This window comes from Tympanuchus pallidicinctus, unplaced genomic scaffold (genome assembly GCF_026119805.1).
Source record: "Tympanuchus pallidicinctus isolate F22 unplaced genomic scaffold, pur_lepc_1.0 scaffold19, whole genome shotgun sequence".
In the NCBI taxonomy this organism is placed as follows: Eukaryota; Metazoa; Chordata; class Aves; order Galliformes; family Phasianidae; genus Tympanuchus; species Tympanuchus pallidicinctus.
In genome coordinates, this window is record NW_026294710.1 from 1,545,646 (window position 1) to 1,565,869 (window position 20,224).

A 20,224-nucleotide genomic window follows, 5' to 3' on the forward strand; every position below is an offset into this window, starting at 1 on the left:
TGGAGCCGCCGCTCTCCTGCTTGGAAACCCATAGCCCAGCACCGCAGCCTCACACCGTGAGGCGGTGACGGTGATGTCACAGTGGGTGTCAGGGAGCGGCCATTGTGACGCGTGAAGCTTGGAGCAGAGCAAAGGCTGCCGGGCTCAGGCCGAGCGTCAGTGCGGCTTGGTGAGGCGTGGAGAGAGCAGGTTCTCTGGTAGTGCTCACCGTCAACGCACAATCATGTCCAGTGAGAAGAGGAAGGCCTCCAGCTCAGAGGAGCCAGGTGAGAGCACAGCATCCCTGCGCACAGCTCCCAGCACTGGACAGAGGGGTGCCGGGGCTCTGCCTGCGGCTGAGAGCTGAGAGCTGAGAGGGGAGGAAGGGGCAGGCAGGAGCTCCCAGACAGGCATGGGGCAGGGCCCCTCTGCTCCTTGGCAAGGGGGCCCAGCGTGGGCTGTGACTGCCTTGGGCCTGCCGTGGCCCCTTCCCCTCCACCGCCTCCAGCCAGCACGGCAGGCACAGAGCAGGACCCTGGGGACAGCCCTCAGGGACGCCTGGCCCCACCAGGCGCTCACCGCTACTGGCATTTGCTCTCTCCTCAACAGTGTGCGTGCTGTGTGGCCGGGCAGACGATGACCCGGACATCTTTGGGCGCACTATTGGCGGCGATTTCGTGACTGTCCACGAGTTCTGCTTGGTGAGTTCCCCCAGCGGTGATCCCATCTGCTTCCAGCCGGGATGCGCCCTTCCTTCCTGTCCTCATGACTCCCTGCTCTTTTCTCTCCTCCAGGTTTTTGCCCACATCGCTTTTGAAGAAAGACCCCCAGAGGAGGAATCTACGGGCATTGACCTTGCTGCCCTCACGCGCAAGGCCAAGCAGGCAAACAAGGAGGTGAGGACCTGAACGCAGCAGGCAGATCTGTGCGAGGAGGGGCTCACACCAGCTTAGTCCGGACCCAAGGAAAGCAATCACGGCCTTCCAACCGCCTCCGGCACAAAGGCCTGCCCATAGGGGATCAGCCCTGTCCACCAAGCTGCTTTGTAGAGGGTGACCCAGAAGTGCCCACATCCTGTGCCCTGCCCAAAGGTGCGCGGCCGGCTGTGGAGGTCCTGTGCCTGCTGCTGATGGGGCTGTTCTGCTTTTTCCAGCAATGCTGTGTCTGCGGCGAGAGGGGGGCTGCCATCACATGTGCAGAGAGCGGCTGTGCACGCAGCTTCCATCTGCCCTGCGCTGCAGACGGAGAATGCATCACACAGCATTTTGGAGAGCACAGGTAAGGGCTCCCAGCACAGGTAGGAGCTCCCAGTAGCCAAGCCAGGGGGGAACCCACAAGGTCGCCTCCCAGCAGCCTGCCAGAGCCAGGGCCTGGGGCTCCTCCCTGCTCCTCCCCCGTCCTCACAGCGCTTCTCACTGCGCCCACCCATCCCTTCCGTCTTCCCCCAGGTCCTTCTGTTGGGAGCACCGCCCTCGACAGACACCGGTGACAACTCCAGCAGAAGACACCATCTGCATCATCTGCCAGGAGACCGTGAGGGGCAGCTTGGACTATCACACCATGGTGTGCCCCATGTGCACACGTGCCTGGTTCCACCGGGGTTGCGTCCAGGTGGGAGCCCTCTCCTCACCCTGCAGGCGTGCTTAGTGCCCAGCAACACCAGGCACTGCTCACGCTCACCCTGCTTGTGCTTCTCCTGCAGAAACAGGCATTGAATGCGGGCACGACGTGCTTCCGGTGCCCCAGTTGCAGAGACGACGCAGTATTCTGTGCCGTGATGTCTACCATGGGAATCCGAATCCCAGCCAGGTTGGTGTCCTCCTGTCCAAGCATGCAGATGAGAGGGTGCAAGCGCCGGGCCTGCCCAGGCACTGTCTCGGCAGGCCTGGCCCTTGGCTGTCTCATGAAGCCTCAGCTTCATGAAGAAGCTATAAAATGGCATCGGGGTGGATGAGATGGGATAACCTTAGACCTGATGCTGGGGACGCTGGGGGCTTATCAGTTTCCCTCCCTTCTCTCGTAGAAGACCAACATGGGACGACGACGGTTCCTATGAATCCCTCCTCCAGAGGCACCAGCGCTGCGATGCCAGGTGGTGCCTTTACCCTGGAGGCAGAGAGCAGGCAGAGAGAAGGGGGTGAGTTACCACAGCAGCTCGCTGAGGCTCCACGGGGGATCTCAGCCTCAGCACAGGCTGGGGGAGCAAGGGCGGAGCGCCAGAGATGTGCTGTGCCAGGGACTCCCTCGCTTGCTCACTTGGTCCTCACAGCCACAACCCCTTTGCTTCCCCAGGCCCTGGCAGCTGATCCTGTGCAGCTCCTGCGCTGCTGAGGGCACTCACCGACAGTGCTCCCCCTTGAGCAACACAACAGCCACGTGGGAGTGCGACAGCTGTGCTGGCCTGGGTACCGGTAAGAGGCAATCAGCCGCGTGGCACCGCGCTGGGGCCAGGCAAGGCCTGGCAGCAGGTGCTCAGGGCAGCTTTGCCAGAGTCTCTCTGCCCCAGGAGGGATGGCGACCTGTCCCTACCCAGGGCTACAGCTCCATCCTGCTGACCTTCCCGCCTCCCCTTACAGCCGCCAGCACCATCCCGGAGCGTGCTGGGCCCAGCACTGCCAGCCAGGAGGGCCTGCAACCATCCCACGGCCCCCAGGAACCGGAGGACAGCAGGTCCGGCCCCACCAGCCAGGCGGCATCGGGGCCATCACACAGCTCCCAGCCGCCAAAGCTCAGCAGTCAGACCTGTGAGCTGGGGACCGAACAGGGGACGATCCCCCCACATTCTCCTGACCATCAGGATGCATCTGAGCTGCACCAAGCACCCCGTGGCAGCAGACGCACGGCAGCCCCAAGAGCTGAAAGCAGCTCACAGCCAGCCACCAGACGGGGCTCATCGCGATCCTCCAGAGCAGCCACAGTGGCTGCACGCAGAAGGCGTTCCAGGCAGCGGGGAACAAGCCGGACACGAAGCCGCTCCCCGCTGCAAGGTCGGGCCGCAGGTTCCCAGAGCCGGACCAGAAGGCCTCAGGGCAGCAGGCGAACACCACCTCCAGCTGCTCAGGACAGCGCCCAGAGCACCACCAGGCCGGTGACACGGAGGTCCTTGAGGGCTCCCCTGTATTCACACCCTGGGGAACGGCCTGGGCGGCCAGGGGAGGCCCGCGTGTGAAACCGTTCCTCAGTGGCACATCGAGTCCCAGGCGTCCACAGCCGGCCCTGAGGAAGCTGCAGGAGACAATGCCAACAGCGGGGGCTATTCCAGGCATGAAGTGACTCCCGGGTCCGACATCAAAGCCAGCATTTCCCCTCCAGTCAGCAGTTTCAGCAGCAGGGGCTATCCCGGGCATGAAGTTACCGCTCCTGGGGACAACATAAAGCCAACATCCCCCCACGGTCAGCCAGAAAAATGATGACGTGGAAAGCCATTCCAACAGCGAGGGTATCCCCGGCGGGAAGTCACTTCTGAGGGCAAAGTCAAAGACAGCATCCTGCCCTCACACTCAGCCCCCCAAACTATGGCACGGAAACAGCCGTGTGCCAACACCGTGTGCTGGCTCTAGCCCCTGGTGTCAACACAATAAACCCAACCATCCCCCACACATTTCTTTGTCCGCTGCTTCTTCTCTGCTTGTCCTGAGGTGGGCCGCCTTAGGTGCTGGGATCACAGGGTTTTGTCCTCCTCAGCACCTTCCCAGCAAACTGGGTGGGCAAAACCAGCGTGGCACGTCAGAAGGCTGTGACACAGCAGTCAGTGCGGGCACAGAGTTAGCAGTGCCCGTGGCACCTGGTCACGCTGGAGAAGAGCAATCACTTCACAGCCTGTTCCTCCTCTACAGCACCAAGGTGCAGCCATAGTCCCCACGCTGCAGGGAGCTGTTGCAAGAAGGAACGTGGTGACTCAGCACCAGACGTCCACGCAGCGGTTCAGGTCTCAGGCTGCAAAGAGCGCCTGACACTGTCACTGCTACGCAAGGGCAACGGAGATACCGCCTGTGCGCCGTGTGAACACGTGGAGGATGATCACACGGAGCGAAAGGTGGAGGGGTTGGGGAGCCTCTGGGATTGTGTGAGGGATATAGATTGGTGGAGTCGCACTCCGCCGTCCTCGCAGGAAAGGCTCCAGGAGACGCTCTACAAGAAGCAGTGGATCGTCTACCTTCCAGCAGGCAGACATGAGGAGGGGACCTCAGGGACTGCGAGGGATGGAAACGAGGGCCTGCTCAGGGCAACAAGCAGTTTGCCTCGCAGCCTGTGCCACCTTCCCAGGTGCCCTTTGCGCTCCTGGGGAGACCTCACTGTGGCCTTCGGGTATTTGAAAGAAGTGTGTAAACAGGAGGGCTATGACTGTTTCACAGAATTACAGAATGGCCCGGGATGGAAGGGACCTCAAGGATCATGAGGCTCCAACCGCCCCGGCACAGGCGCGGCCACAAACCTCCCCATTTGATACCAGATTGCCCAGGGCCGCATCCAACCTGGCCTTGAACACCTCCAGGGATGGGCGGGGCATCCACAACCTCTCCGGGCAGCCTGTTACAGCACTTCACCACTCCCATAGTAAAGAACTTCCCACTGACATCCAACCTCAATCTTCCCTCTCTGAGCTTTAATCCCTTCCCTCTTGTCCTATCACTATCTACCTGAGCAAAAAAAATGACGCCACTCATCTTTATAATCCTTGAAACTTGAAACACAAGAAGGCTGCAGTGACGTGTCCTCTCAGCCTTCTCACCCCCAGCATGAAAAAGCCCAGCTCCCTGTCTCGCTCCAATTTATAGGAGGGAGAGGAGGTTCTTTTAATACCTGTATACCCGGCGTGAGATTAAGAAACAACGGCTCAAATGTTGGTTCGACCAGTTTATTACAAATTAAGATTAGGGAAATGGGGAAGGGGAGGACGGACACTATTATGAATTAGGGTAATGGGGAAGGGAAGGAGGGCGATAGAAAAGATAGAAAAGAAGAAGCAAGGAGTCTTTATAGGAAGCAAGAGGGAGATAGTCACCACCATGGATCCAGCGTGGTTGGTAGTTCAGTCTTTGATCTTCGGTAGGGGTGGGTCGTCGGGCATTGTTCTGTTGATGGCAACCACAACGGCGAGAACCACGACGACGACCATGGCGATGGTGGCCCCTTTTCAATGCTTTCAAAGTGGTCGAGTCAGCTGTCTTTGGAGTGATGGCTCAAATCCAAAGTGGTTGAGTCAGCTCTCCTTGGAGTGGCAGCTTCTGGCTCTGGGATCTCAGCAGGAAACTGCTTTGTTCCTATCCTCCTGGCCTTGCCAGCAGATAAGAGGGAGCAGGGAGGTGCCAACTTGTATCTTGCCTTCACAGGATACAATGGCATTGTGCCCCAGTCTTCCACAGCAAACAGGAGATCTTTGGTCGCAGGCTAGATCTTTTGCCAGTAAACAGTCCTGAGCACTGTCTTCCGAAGGCAAACAGCTCCAAAGATGTAAAACTGTCCACACAGTGATGTTGATTGCCACACAACACCCATCGCTTGCCTCCTGAACAAATCATTCAGAGTCTTATCACAAGAAAAACCTCAGGAAGCAAGCTTTGAGCCAAAAACCAAGGAAGGATTCTCACACTCCCCCAGCCTGTCTTTGCAGGGGAGCTGCTCCAGGCCTCTGATCACGTTTGTGGCTCTCCTCTGGGCCCTCTCCAGCAGCTCTCTGTCTTTCCTGTAGTGGGGGCTCCAGACCTGGCCACAGCACTCCAGATGGGGCCTTACGAGGGCAGAGTATGGAGGCACAATCCCCTCCCTGTCCCTGCTGGCCACCCCTCTTCTGATGGAGCCCAGGATACCGTTTGCTTCCCGAGCTGCAGAAGCACGCCGCTGGCTCATGTTTTTTTATCCATCAGGACGCCCAGGTCCTTCTCAAACTCGACTGTTTGTGAGGGTGGAGAGTGATAGGACAAGGAGGAATGCTTTTAAACTGAGACAGGGGAGGTTTAGGTTAGATATTAGGAGGAGGCTTTCCACACAGAGCGTGGTGACAAACTGGAACAGGCTGCCCAAGGAGGTTGTGGATGACCCATCCCTGGAGGCGCTCAAGGCCAGGCCGGATGTGGCTCTGGGCAGCGTGGTCTAGCGGCTGGCGACCCCGCACACTGCAGGGGGATTTAAACTAGTTGATCATTCGGGGCCTTTTCAACCCCGGCCATTCTGTGAATGGGTAGGAGGCTCTGGAGCTGGACGGACGGGAGATGTGGATGAAGGACCCTCCACGTTGCAGGGGTTGCCCTGGGCAAGTCAGACTGCCCTGTGTCACCGCACCATCCATCAAGAAAAAAAGAAGAGATGTCATCACGGGGGACTCCCTTCTGAGGGGAACAGAGGGCCCCACATGCCGTTCATGTCCCTCCCCCCAGGGAGGTGTTTTGCCTGCTTAGGGCCTGGGTGACATGTCACTAGGAACGTCGCTCCGTATGACGGAGTGACGGCATTGGTGGACAAAAGGAAGGTGAGACCAGTGTCATTTACTTGGACTCGTGCAAAGCCTCTGATGGTCCCCCACCACATCCTTATCTCCAAATTGGAGAGATGGGGATTTGATGGGTAGACCACCTGGTGGATACGGAGTTGGTTGAAAGGCTGCAGGCAAAGGGTAGTGATAGAGGGTTCATGTCCTGGTAGAGGCCGGTAACGAGCTGTGCCCCCCAGAGGTCTGTTTTGGGACCGATACTCTTTAACATCTTTATCAGTGTCATCAATGATGGAGTTGAGTGCACCCTCAGCAAGTTTGCTGATGACACCACGCTGAGTGCTGCGGTTGTGACACGGTGGAAGGAAGGGATGCTGTTCAAAGGGACCCCCACAGACTCAAAGGGTGGGCCCAGGTGAAGCCAATGAGGTTCAACACACCAAAGTGCAAGGTTTGGCACTTGGGCCAGAGGAATCTCAGGCATACGTACAAACGGGAAGGAACAATCCTGGCAAGTAGCCCTGCAGAGAAGAACCTGGGGGTCCTGATGGATGAAGACCTGAACATGAGCCAGCAATGTGCTCCTGCAGCTCAGAAAGCAAATGCAAACCTGGGGTCCATCAGAAGAGGGGTGGCCAGCAGGGACAGGGAGGGGATTGTCCCTCTCTACTCTGCCCTCGTGAGGCCCCATCTGGAGTGCTGTGGCATCCAGGTCTGGGGCACCCAATACAAGAAAGACAGAGAACTGTTGGAGAGGGTCCAGAGAAGGGCCACAAACAAAAATGATCAGGGGGCTGGAGCAGCTCCCCTACAAAGACTGGGGCCGAGGGAGCCGGGGCTCTGCAGACTAGATAATAGAAGGCACAGCGGAGAACTCACTGAGCCCTTCCAGTGCCTGAAGAGGACCTACAGGAAAGCTGTCTGTTTTAATGGGCATGTAGCAACAGGACGACGGGAAACATGGAAGAGGGCAGATTTAAACGAGATACTAGGAAGAAATTCTCCACGGTGAGGGCGATCCTTGTCAGCAGTGAAGAAGAGGTATCTCCTTGAGGAAGATCTGGTATGTTCTTGTCACACAGCTGACCAGATCAATCTACGTCCGTGACAGGGGACACGGGGGCAACAGGCCGCTGCCCTCCCCCCCCACCCCAGTCCCACAAAAATGGGAAGAAAGGAAGGGAGGAAAAGAGCAGCGGCAACAAGCTACGGAGGAAAACTTATTTTACTATAATATCGGAATACAAGATAACAAAATACAATACAATTTAATAGAAATTGAGATTAAAAAATCAGACAAGATGAGAGAGAGAGTTCGCGAGACCGAGTCAAGCCTGAAAAGCCTGGAACGGCTAGGAAAGCACCCTCCAGCACCCACTGCAACGCAGCAAGAGAGCGATGAGAGCAGATCCCGTGACTTCTGTAATGCACAGGGATAGGTACCAGGGACTGGGGCAGTGACACTTTAATGCCCCGTGCACTACACGATGTTTTGATGTGGAATACTGAAAGCCAAAAAACAAACAAGCAAAAAACCAAAAAACCAAAAAACATAGCACCATGACAGTTACCCAGGCAAGGGGACAACCGCGCAGAAAGAAGTCGAGCAAGTGAGGGAATGAGCTGTGCTGGGCGTGATGCACAAAGTACTGACAAAAGGAGGGGAGATGGACACAGGTTGTTGGAAGCAAGTTCTTTCAGAGGTTACACAGAGAAGCTGTGGAGCCGCCGCTCTCCTGCTTGGAAACCCATAGCCCAGCACCGCAGCCTCACACCGTGAGGCGGTGACGGTGATGTCACAGTGGGTGTCAGGGAGCGGCCATTGTGACGCGTGAAGCTTGGAGCAGAGCAAAGGCTGCCGGGCTCAGGCCGAGCGTCAGTGCGGCTTGGTGAGGCGTGGAGAGAGCAGGTTCTCTGGTAGTGCTCACCGTCAACGCACAATCATGTCCAGTGAGAAGAGGAAGGCCTCCAGCTCAGAGGAGCCAGGTGAGAGCACAGCATCCCTGCGCACAGCTCCCAGCACTGGACAGAGGGGTGCCGGGGCTCTGCCTGCGGCTGAGAGCTGAGAGCTGAGAGGGGAGGAAGGGGCAGGCAGGAGCTCCCAGACAGGCATGGGGCAGGGCCCCTCTGCTCCTTGGCAAGGGGGCCCAGCGTGGGCTGTGACTGCCTTGGGCCTGCCGTGGCCCCTTCCCCTCCACCGCCTCCAGCCAGCACGGCAGGCACAGAGCAGGACCCTGGGGACAGCCCTCAGGGACGCCTGGCCCCACCAGGCGCTCACCGCTACTGGCATTTGCTCTCTCCTCAACAGTGTGCGTGCTGTGTGGCCGGGCAGACGATGACCCGGACATCTTTGGGCGCACTATTGGCGGCGATTTCCTGACTGTCCACGAGTTCTGCTTGGTGAGTTCCCCCAGCGGTGATCCCATCTGCTTCCAGCCGGGATGCGCCCTTCCTTCCTGTCCTCATGACTCCCTGCTCTTTTCTCTCCTCCAGGTTTTTGCCCACATCGCTTTTGAAGAAAGACCCCCAGAGGAGGAATCTACGGGCATTGACCTTGCTGCCCTCACGCGCAAGGCCAAGCAGGCAAACAAGGAGGTGAGGACCTGAACGCAGCAGGCAGATCTGTGCGAGGAGGGGCTCACACCAGCTTAGTCCGGACCCAAGGAAAGCAATCACGGCCTTCCAACCGCCTCCGGCACAAAGGCCTGCCCATAGGGGATCAGCCCTGTCCACCAAGCTGCTTTGTAGAGGGTGACCCAGAAGTGCCCACATCCTGTGCCCTGCCCAAAGGTGCGCGGCCGGCTGTGGAGGTCCTGTGCCTGCTGCTGATGGGGCTGTTCTGCTTTTTCCAGCAATGCTGTGTCTGCGGCGAGAGGGGGGCTGCCATCACATGTGCAGAGAGCGGCTGTGCACGCAGCTTCCATCTGCCCTGCGCTGCAGACGGAGAATGCATCACACAGCATTTTGGAGAGCACAGGTAAGGGCTCCCAGCACAGGTAGGAGCTCCCAGTAGCCAAGCCAGGGGGGAACCCACAAGGTCGCCTCCCAGCAGCCTGCCAGAGCCAGGGCCTGGGGCTCCTCCCTGCTCCTCCCCCGTCCTCACAGCGCTTCTCACTGCGCCCACCCATCCCTTCCGTCTTCCCCCAGGTCCTTCTGTTGGGAGCACCGCCCTCGACAGACACCGGTGACAACTCCAGCAGAAGACACCATCTGCATCATCTGCCAGGAGACCGTGAGGGGCAGCTTGGACTATCACACCATGGTGTGCCCCATGTGCACACGTGCCTGGTTCCACCGGGGTTGCGTCCAGGTGGGAGCCCTCTCCTCACCCTGCAGGCGTGCTTAGTGCCCAGCAACACCAGGCACTGCTCACGCTCACCCTGCTTGTGCTTCTCCTGCAGAAACAGGCATTGAATGCGGGCACGACGTGCTTCCGGTGCCCCAGTTGCAGAGACGACGCAGTATTCTGTGCCGTGATGTCTACCATGGGAATCCGAATCCCAGCCAGGTTGGTGTCCTCCTGTCCAAGCATGCAGATGAGAGGGTGCAAGCGCCGGGCCTGCCCAGGCACTGTCTCGGCAGGCCTGGCCCTTGGCTGTCTCATGAAGCCTCAGCTTCATGAAGAAGCTATAAAATGGCATCGGGGTGGATGAGATGGGATAACCTTAGACCTGATGCTGGGGACGCTGGGGGCTTATCAGTTTCCCTCCCTTCTCTCGTAGAAGACCAACATGGGACGACGACGGTTCCTATGAATCCCTCCTCCAGAGGCACCAGCGCTGCGATGCCAGGTGGTGCCTTTACCCTGGAGGCAGAGAGCAGGCAGAGAGAAGGGGGTGAGTTACCACAGCAGCTCGCTGAGGCTCCACGGGGGATCTCAGCCTCAGCACAGGCTGGGGGAGCAAGGGCGGAGCGCCAGAGATGTGCTGTGCCAGGGACTCCCTCGCTTGCTCACTTGGTCCTCACAGCCACAACCCCTTTGCTTCCCCAGGCCCTGGCAGCTGATCCTGTGCAGCTCCTGCGCTGCTGAGGGCACTCACCGACAGTGCTCCCCCTTGAGCAACACAACAGCCACGTGGGAGTGCGACAGCTGTGCTGGCCTGGGTACCGGTAAGAGGCAATCAGCCGCGTGGCACCGCGCTGGGGCCAGGCAAGGCCTGGCAGCAGGTGCTCAGGGCAGCTTTGCCAGAGTCTCTCTGCCCCAGGAGGGATGGCGACCTGTCCCTACCCAGGGCTACAGCTCCATCCTGCTGACCTTCCCGCCTCCCCTTACAGCCGCCAGCACCATCCCGGAGCGTGCTGGGCCCAGCACTGCCAGCCAGGAGGGCCTGCAACCATCCCACGGCCCCCAGGAACCGGAGGACAGCAGGTCCGGCCCCACCAGCCAGGCGGCATCGGGGCCATCACACAGCTCCCAGCCGCCAAAGCTCAGCAGTCAGACCTGTGAGCTGGGGACCGAACAGGGGACGATCCCCCCACATTCTCCTGACCATCAGGATGCATCTGAGCTGCACCAAGCACCCCGTGGCAGCAGACGCACGGCAGCCCCAAGAGCTGAAAGCAGCTCACAGCCAGCCACCAGACGGGGCTCATCGCGATCCTCCAGAGCAGCCACAGTGGCTGCACGCAGAAGGCGTTCCAGGCAGCGGGGAACAAGCCGGACACGAAGCCGCTCCCCGCTGCAAGGTCGGGCCGCAGGTTCCCAGAGCCGGACCAGAAGGCCTCAGGGCAGCAGGCGAACACCACCTCCAGCTGCTCAGGACAGCGCCCAGAGCACCACCAGGCCGGTGACACGGAGGTCCTTGAGGGCTCCCCTGTATTCACACCCTGGGGAACGGCCTGGGCGGCCAGGGGAGGCCCGCGTGTGAAACCGTTCCTCAGTGGCACATCGAGTCCCAGGCGTCCACAGCCGGCCCTGAGGAAGCTGCAGGAGACAATGCCAACAGCGGGGGCTATTCCAGGCATGAAGTGACTCCCGGGTCCGACATCAAAGCCAGCATTTCCCCTCCAGTCAGCAGTTTCAGCAGCAGGGGCTATCCCGGGCATGAAGTTACCGCTCCTGGGGACAACATAAAGCCAACATCCCCCCACGGTCAGCCAGAAAAATGATGACGTGGAAAGCCATTCCAACAGCGAGGGTATCCCCGGCGGGAAGTCACTTCTGAGGGCAAAGTCAAAGACAGCATCCTGCCCTCACACTCAGCCCCCCAAACTATGGCACGGAAACAGCCGTGTGCCAACACCGTGTGCTGGCTCTAGCCCCTGGTGTCAACACAATAAACCCAACCATCCCCCACACATTTCTTTGTCCGCTGCTTCTTCTCTGCTTGTCCTGAGGTGGGCCGCCTTAGGTGCTGGGATCACAGGGTTTTGTCCTCCTCAGCACCTTCCCAGCAAACTGGGTGGGCAAAACCAGCGTGGCACGTCAGAAGGCTGTGACACAGCAGTCAGTGCGGGCACAGAGTTAGCAGTGCCCGTGGCACCTGGTCACGCTGGAGAAGAGCAATCACTTCACAGCCTGTTCCTCCTCTACAGCACCAAGGTGCAGCCATAGTCCCCACGCTGCAGGGAGCTGTTGCAAGAAGGAACGTGGTGACTCAGCACCAGACGTCCACGCAGCGGTTCAGGTCTCAGGCTGCAAAGAGCGCCTGACACTGTCACTGCTACGCAAGGGCAACGGAGATACCGCCTGTGCGCCGTGTGAACACGTGGAGGATGATCACACGGAGCGAAAGGTGGAGGGGTTGGGGAGCCTCTGGGATTGTGTGAGGGATATAGATTGGTGGAGTCGCACTCCGCCGTCCTCGCAGGAAAGGCTCCAGGAGACGCTCTACAAGAAGCAGTGGATCGTCTACCTTCCAGCAGGCAGACATGAGGAGGGGACCTCAGGGACTGCGAGGGATGGAAACGAGGGCCTGCTCAGGGCAACAAGCAGTTTGCCTCGCAGCCTGTGCCACCTTCCCAGGTGCCCTTTGCGCTCCTGGGGAGACCTCACTGTGGCCTTCGGGTATTTGAAAGAAGTGTGTAAACAGGAGGGCTATGACTGTTTCACAGAATTACAGAATGGCCCGGGATGGAAGGGACCTCAAGGATCATCTTCACTGTCTGAGGAGCTGGCCATGGCATTCCACTTCACAGCTGCTGGGCCGGGCCTAGGCCAGGCCGGGCCGGGCCGAGCCGAGCCCTCACGGCAGCCGGTGCCAGAGCCGCCGCGTCGCCCCGGTGACGGCTCGCACCGGCGCCGCCATCTTCCCTCAGCGCCGCAGCAGCCCAGCTTGATTGCCGAGGTCCGCGGCTCGGAGCTGTCTCTGGCAGAATCGCCGTGACTTTTAGCGAGGTACGTGGGGATTTAATCGCTTTCCTCATCGAGGATTCCCGCGACAACCGTGCGGACGCCGCTCTCAGTCGGGCTACTCTCGCGAGAGCAGCTGACGCAGCGCGGGCGTTGCCAAGGCAACGGCGGGAGATTTAAACGGGCGCAAACCGGAAGCGGCCCTTGATCGCAGCTACAAAAAGCCCTCGAGAGGGCAGCAACGTGTCGCTGCCCACCTTAGGCACATCAGAGGGGGTAGTACAGCTATCTCCCAGGCTGCCTTAACGTGGTGCTTTTCTAAGGTACCCCTGTCTGCACTCCCCTGCAAGGAGTCTTGTTATTTCTATTGGTGGTAAGTGCCAGGGCACTTAGCGAACCCGGCAATAGTGTGAGGGTAGGGGGCAGCAGGGCAGGGCTGATCACTTGCACCCCTTTGGGACTTTCTTGTTGAGTTAGTGAGCCTGCTGATTGCCATGGGTGCACCCCGGCAGAAGGCTTCAAACACAAAAACTGTGAAGACCCATGTAGAGGTCCCGAGCACACGCAGCAGAAAGACAGTAGCCAAGAAGACGGTCCAAAGCCAGACTGAGGTCTGGTGCATGCATAGAGGGGAGAAAAACGGTATGAAGTGTGTGGCGACTCAGACAGAGTTACTATCATGAGATGCTAGTGTGCAGGTCACTGACTGTGAGGAGTGCCACAGCCTGGCCTTTGCAATGCCACACGAAGGAGGCAGCACTTGTACAAGGTGTGAGCAATTGAATGACTTGCTCAGCCTTGTGATTAGCCTGAAGGAGGAAGTGGAGAGGCTGAGGACTATAAAAGAGTGTGAGAGGGAGATTGACTGGTGGTGTCAGTCCCTCTCAACCTCAGGTTCTCGGCACACAGACGAGGCTCCTCATGGAGCACATCAGCCCCTGCCACCTTACAAACACCTGGTAAAGGGGAACCAGCCAGCTGACAGCGTTTCAGCGAGCCCCCTGTCCTCTCTTCCCCCTAACAGCAATTTGAGAAGGGAGGAGGAGTGGAAACGGGTACCTGCTCGGCGGAGGGAGCATCCCCCATCCCGACCATCCCCGGCTCCCCAGGTGCCTCTGCGTAACAGGTTTGAGGCCCTGGAAGTCGAAGGGGGGGCGAGTGAGAGTGCGGTGACAGGTTCACCTGTGAGGTTGCCTCAGGCGAAGCGGTCGCCCCCAACCCTCAAGACTGCTTCTACCCGCAAGGACAGGAGGGTGATTGTCATAGGCGACTCCCTTCTGCAAGGAACAGAAGGCCCAATATGCTGGCCCGACCCTACCCGCAGAGAGGTGTGCTGCCTTCCTGGGGCACGGGTCAGGGACATTTCAAAGAAAATTCCTGGGTTGATTCGGTCTTTGGATTATTACCCACTTTTAGTAATTCAGGCTGGCGGCGAGGAAGTTGTTAAGGAAAGCCTGAGGTCTATCGAGAAAGACTTCAGGGGAATGGGGCGAATACTTGAAGGATCTGGGGTGCAAGGATCTTTTCTTCTATCCCCGTGGTGTCAGGGAAAGGTACAGGGAGGATCCAAAATACCCAACTCTTCAATAGATGGCTTAAGAGCTGGTGCAGGCGCAAGAATTTCGGCTTTTTTGACCATGGGGCAATTTACACTGCACCTGGCATGATGGCTGCTGACGCATGCAGCCTGTCCCTGAGGGGTAAGAGGATCTTAGCTGAAGAATTAGCTGGACTCATTGACAGGTCTTTAAACTAGGAATGAAGGGGGAAGGGGACAAAATAAGCGCCACTGGGGTTGAACGGGTCATTCGAGGGCTTGTACCAAACTCCATGGGCAATGACGGCAGAGTGCATAGGGAAGGACTAGGGCAGGGGGATGCTGGGGATGCTGCTGTTCTAGGGGATCCTAGATCCCTTATAAAGGTGGCGAGACGGATAGCCCGGCTGAAGTGCCTTTATACCAATGCACGCAGCCTGAGTAACAAGCAGGAGGAACTCGAAACTGTGATGCACTCGGAAAGTTATGACCTTGTTGCTATCACAGAAACATGGTGGGATGACTCCCATAATTGGGATACTGCCATCGACGGCTATAGACTCTTTAGGAAAGATAGGCGAGGTAGGAGGGGTGGGGGAGTTGCTCTCTATGTCAGAGACTGGATAAACTGTGAGGAGCTCCCTACGAGAAACAGTCAGGAACAGGTTGAGAGCCTGTGGGTTAGGATTAGAGATGGGACTAATATAGGTCAGCTGGCGTTAGGGGTATACTACAGACCACCTGATCAAGGGGAGGCTGTTGATGAGGCTTTCTTGCTCCAGATGCGTGAGATGTCTGGCTCACGGGCTCTTGTCCTGGTGGGGGACTTCAACCATCCGGACATCTGTTGGAAAAACCACACGGCGAGCTGCAAGAGCTCCAGAAGGCTCTTGGAATCCATTGACGATAGCTTTCTGGTTCAGGTATTGGACAGACCGACCAGAGGTGAAGCGCTGCTAGACCTGCTGCTTACCAACGCCGAGGAGATCATCAAAGGCGTCAAGGTTGGAGGCTGCCTGGGCTCCAGCGACCACGCCCTGGTTGAGTTTGTGATCTCAAGCGATGTGGGCTTGGCAAAGAGCAGGATCAGGACACTGAACTTTAGAAAAGCAGACTTCAAGCTACTCAGTGGATTGCTGGCCAAGATCCCCTGGCGCGCTGCCCTCAAAGACAGGGATGTTGAGGAGAGCTGGCGGCTCTTCAAAGATGCCCTCCTGGAAGCACAAGAGGTCTCCATTCCTCTGAATAAGAAAGTGGGCAGGCGAGGTAGGAAACCGGCATGGCTCAGCAAGGACCTGCTGAGAGAACTGAGGGCGAAGAAAGGGGTGTACAAGCTCTGGAAACAAGGCTGTGTCACCTGGGAAGAGTACAGGAACGCCGTCCGGACTTGCAGACGTGGGATCAGGGAAGCCAAGGCGCAGGCAGAACTGAACTTGGCAAGGGACGTGAAAAACAATAAGAAAACCTTCTACAGGTACATTGGCCAGAAGAGACAGGCCAAAACGGGCGTACCTACTTTGGTAAATTTAAAAGGAGAACTGGCTTCAACAGATGAAGAGAAAGCTGAGGTGCTGAATGAGTTCTTCACATCGGTCTTCGCTGGTGGCCAGGATTCTAGTCTTCTTCACGTCCATGAACCCTGCATCCCCAAACCTCTATGTGGGGACCAAGGAGGTAAATCCCTCCCCACTGTAAGGGCAGAGCAAGTCCGAGAGTACCTCCTTAGACTGAATGAATACAAGTCTATGGGGCCAGATGGCGTGCATCCCAGGGTCCTGAAGGAGCTGGCTGAGGTGGTTGCCGAGCCGCTCTCCATCATATTTGAGAAGTCGTGGCTGTCAGGTGAGGTCCCGGATGACTGGAGGAAGGGTCACGTCACTCCCATATACAAGAAGGGGAGCAGGGAGGACCCGGGGAACTACAGGCCGGTGAGTCTCACCTCCGTGCCTGGGAAGATCATGGAACAGATCCTCCTGGACAACATGCTCGATCACATAAAGAATGAGCATGTGATCCGAGACAGCCAGCACGGCTTCACCAAGGGAAGGTCATGCCTGACTAATCTTGTGGCCTTCTATGATGGACTGACGGCATTGGTGGACGAAGGGAAGGCGACCGATGTCATTTACCTGGACCTGAGCAAGGCCTTTGACATGGTCCCCCACCACATCCTCATCTCCAAATTGGAGGGAAGTGGATTTGATGGGTGGACGACCCGATGGATAAGCAATTGGTTGAAAGGCCGCAGACAGAGGGTGGTGGTCAATGGCTCTATGTCCAGGTGGAGGCCGGTAACAAGTGGTGTCCCCCAAGGGTCTGTCTTGGGACCGGTGCTCTTTAACATCTTTATTAATGACATCGATGAAGGAATTGAGTGCACCCTCAGCAAGTTTGCTGACGACAGCAAGCTGAGTGGTGCGGTTGATACGGTGGAAGGAAGGGATGCCATTCAGAGGGACCTCGACAGGCTTGAGGGCTGGGCTCGGGTGAACCTAATGAGGTTCAACACGGCAAAGTGCAAGGTTTTGCATTTGGGCCGGAAGAACCCCAGGCACCCGTACAGGCTGGGAGGAGTGGTCCTTGAGAGCAGCTCGGCAGAGAAGGACCTCGGGGTCCTGATGGACGAGAGACTTAACATGAGCCAGCAGTGCGCTCTGGCAGCTCGAAAGGCAAATGGGATCCTGGGCTCCATCAGGAGAGGGGTGGTCAGCAGGGACAGGGAGGTGATTGTCCCTCTCTACTCGGCTCTTGTGAGGCCCCACCTGGAGTACTGTGTCCAGGTGTGGAGCCCTCAGTACAAGAAAGACATAGAGATCTTGGAAAGGGTCCAGAGGAGGGCGACTAAGATGATCAGGGGGCTGGAGCACCTCCCCTATGAGGACAGGCTGAGGGAGTTAGGCTTGTTCAGCCTGGAGAAGAGAAGGCTGCGGGGTGACCTCATTGCAGCCTATCAATACCTGAAGGGAACCTACACCCAGGAGGGGAGTAAACTCTTCAGAAGGGCTGATAACAGCAGGACTAGGGGAAATGGATCCAAGTTGAAGGAGGAAAGATTTAGGTTGGATGTTAGGGGGAAGTTCTTCACAAGGAGAGTAGTTAGGCCCTGGAACGGGCTGCCCAGGGAGGTTGTGGATGCCCCGTCCTTGGACGTGTTCAAGGCCAGGTTGGACGGGGTCCTGGGCAACCTGATCTGAATGTGTACGTTTGGTGGCCCTGCTAGGCAGGGGGGTTGGAACTACATGATCCTTGAGGTCCCTTCCAACCCAGGTGATTCTGTGATTCTGTGATTCTGTGATCATGAGGCTCCAACCGCCCCGGCACAGGCGCGGCCACAAACCTCCCCATTTGATACCAGATTGCCCAGGGCCGCATCCAACCTGGCCTTGAACACCTCCAGGGATGGGCGGGGCATCCACAACCTCTCCGGGCAGCCTGTTACAGCACTTCACCACTCCCATAGTAAAGAACTTCCCACTGACATCCAACCTCAATCTTCCCTCTCTGAGCTTTAATCCCTTCCCTCTTGTCCTATCACTATCTACCTGAGCAAAAAAAATGACGCCACTCATCTTTATAATCCTTGAAACTTGAAACACAAGAAGGCTGCAGTGACGTGTCCTCTCAGCCTTCTCACCCCCAGCATGAAAAAGCCCAGCTCCCTGTCTCGCTCCAATTTATAGGAGGGAGAGGAGGTTCTTTTAATACCTGTATACCCGGCGTGAGATTAAGAAACAACGGCTCAAATGTTGGTTCGACCAGTTTATTACAAATTAAGATTAGGGAAATGGGGAAGGGGAGGACGGACACTGTTATGAATTAGGGTAATGGGGAAGGGAAGGAGGGCGATAGAAAAGATAGAAAAGAAGAAGCAAGGAGTCTTGATAGGAAGCAAGAGGGAGATAGTCACCACCATGGATCCAGCGTGGTTGGTAGTTCAGTCTTTGATCTTCGGTAGGGGTGGGTCGTCGGGCATTGTTCTGTTGATGGCAACCACAACGGCGAGAACCACGACGACGACCATGGCGATGGTGGCCCCTTTTCAATGCTTTCAAAGTGGTCGAGTCAGCTGTCTTTGGAGTGATGGCTCAAATCCAAAGTGGTTGAGTCAGCTCTCCTTGGAGTGGCAGCTTCTGGCTCTGGGATCTCAGCAGGAAACTGCTTTGTTCCTATCCTCCTGGCCTTGCCAGCAGATAAGAGGGAGCAGGGAGGTGCCAACTTGTATCTTGCCTTCACAGGATACAATGGCATTGTGCCCCAGTCTTCCACAGCAAACAGGAGATCTTTGGTCGCAGGCTAGATCTTTTGCCAGTAAACAGTCCTGAGCACTGTCTTCCGAAGGCAAACAGCTCCAAAGATGTAAAACTGTCCACACAGTGATGTTGATTGCCACACAACACCCATCGCTTGCCTCCTGAACAAATCATTCAGAGTCTTATCACAAGAAAAACCTCAGGAAGCAAGCTTTGAGCCAAAAACCAAGGAAGGATTCTCACACTCCCCCAGCCTGTCTTTGCAGGGGAGCTGCTCCAGGCCTCTGATCACGTTTGTGGCTCTCCTCTGGGCCCTCTCCAGCAGCTCTCTGTCTTTCCTGTAGTGGGGGCTCCAGACCTGGCCACAGCACTCCAGATGGGGCCTTACGAGGGCAGAGTATGGAGGCACAATCCCCTCCCTGTCCCTGCTGGCCACCCCTCTTCTGATGGAGCCCAGGATACCGTTTGCTTCCCGAGCTGCAGAAGCACGCCGCTGGCTCATGTTTTTTTATCCATCAGGACGCCCAGGTCCTTCTCAAACTCGACTGTTTGTGAGGGTGGAGAGTGATAGGACAAGGAGGAATGCTTTTAAACTGAGACAGGGGAGGTTTAGGTTAGATATTAGGAGGAGGCTTTCCACACAGAGCGTGGTGACAAACTGGAACAGGCTGCCCAAGGAGGTTGTGGATGACCCATCCCTGGAGGCGCTCAAGGCCAGGCCGGATGTGGCTCTGGGCAGCGTGGTCTAGCGGCTGGCGACCCCGCACACTGCAGGGGGATTTAAACTAGTTGATCATTCGGGGCCTTTTCAACCCCGGCCATTCTGTGAATGGGTAGGAGGCTCTGGAGCTGGACGGACGGGAGATGTGGATGAAGGACCCTCCACGTTGCAGGGGTTGCCCTGGGCAAGTCAGACTGCCCTGTGTCACCGCACCATCCATCAAGAAAAAAAGAAGAGATGTCATCACGGGGGACTCCCTTCTGAGGGGAACAGAGGGCCCCACATGCCGTTCATGTCCCTCCCCCCAGGGAGGTGTTTTGCCTGCTTAGGGCCTGGGTGACATGTCACTAGGAACGTCGCTCCGTATGACGGAGTGACGGCATTGGTGGACAAAAGGAAGGTGAGACCAGTGTCATTTACTTGGACTCGTGCAAAGCCTCTGATGGTCCCCCACCACATCCTTATCTCCAAATTGGAGAGATGGGGATTTGATGGGTAGACCACCTGGTGGATACGGAGTTGGTTGAAAGGCTGCAGGCAAAGGGTAGTGATAGAGGGTTCATGTCCTGGTAGAGGCCGGTAACGAGCTGTGCCCCCCAGAGGTCTGTTTTGGGACCGATACTCTTTAACATCTTTATCAATGTCATCAATGATGGAGTTGAGTGCACCCTCAGCAAGTTTGCTGATGACACCACGCTGAGTGCTGCGGTTGTGACACGGTGGAAGGAAGGGATGCTGTTCAAAGGGACCCCCACAGACTCAAAGGGTGGGCCCAGGTGAAGCCAATGAGGTTCAACACACCAAAGTGCAAGGTTTGGCACTTGGGCCAGAGGAATCTCAGGCATACGTACAAACGGGAAGGAACAATCCTGGCAAGTAGCCCTGCAGAGAAGAACCTGGGGGTCCTGATGGATGAAGACCTGAACATGAGCCAGCAATGTGCTCCTGCAGCTCAGAAAGCAAATGCAAACCTGGGGTCCATCAGAAGAGGGGTGGCCAGCAGGGACAGGGAGGG

At 57.4% G+C, this 20,224-nt stretch overlaps 2 protein-coding genes across 2 annotated transcripts; both read left to right on the forward strand.

Annotated features, from left to right (window-relative positions):
• Positions 1 to 223: 223 nt before the first annotated feature.
• Positions 224 to 3,148, forward strand: LOC128079490 (PHD finger protein 7-like). The gene is made up of 9 exons (XM_052680759.1): positions 224 to 266; positions 589 to 680; positions 774 to 875; positions 1,133 to 1,257; positions 1,428 to 1,590; positions 1,682 to 1,788; positions 2,003 to 2,116; positions 2,272 to 2,390; positions 2,556 to 3,148. Exons 1-9 carry the CDS (start codon positions 224 to 226, stop codon positions 3,146 to 3,148), a joined length of 1,458 nt encoding a protein of 485 aa, XP_052536719.1.
• Positions 3,149 to 8,352: 5,204 nt separating this feature from the next.
• LOC128079497 (PHD finger protein 7-like) lies at positions 8,353 to 11,277 on the forward strand. The gene is made up of 9 exons (XM_052680785.1): positions 8,353 to 8,395; positions 8,718 to 8,809; positions 8,903 to 9,004; positions 9,262 to 9,386; positions 9,557 to 9,719; positions 9,811 to 9,917; positions 10,132 to 10,245; positions 10,401 to 10,519; positions 10,685 to 11,277. Exons 1-9 carry the CDS (start codon positions 8,353 to 8,355, stop codon positions 11,275 to 11,277), a joined length of 1,458 nt encoding a protein of 485 aa, XP_052536745.1.
• The last annotated feature ends 8,947 nt before the right edge of the window (positions 11,278 to 20,224 follow it).

Excerpts from the sequence above, each read along its gene's own strand:
- LOC128079490 (XM_052680759.1), top strand. The coding sequence starts at position 224 with ATGTCCAGTGAGAAGAGGAAGGCCTCCAGCTCAGAGGAGCCAG. Across the intron at positions 681-773 it reads CTGTCCACGAGTTCTGCTTG|GTTTTTGCCCACATCGCTTT; the intron begins GTGAGTTCCCCC and ends TCTCTCCTCCAG. Across the intron at positions 2,391-2,555 it reads CTGTGCTGGCCTGGGTACCG|CCGCCAGCACCATCCCGGAG; the intron begins GTAAGAGGCAAT and ends CTCCCCTTACAG.
- LOC128079497 (XM_052680785.1), top strand. The coding sequence starts at position 8,353 with ATGTCCAGTGAGAAGAGGAAGGCCTCCAGCTCAGAGGAGCCAG. Across the intron at positions 8,396-8,717 it reads CTCCAGCTCAGAGGAGCCAG|TGTGCGTGCTGTGTGGCCGG; the intron begins GTGAGAGCACAG and ends TCTCCTCAACAG. Across the intron at positions 9,918-10,131 it reads GGAATCCGAATCCCAGCCAG|AAGACCAACATGGGACGACG; the intron begins GTTGGTGTCCTC and ends CTTCTCTCGTAG.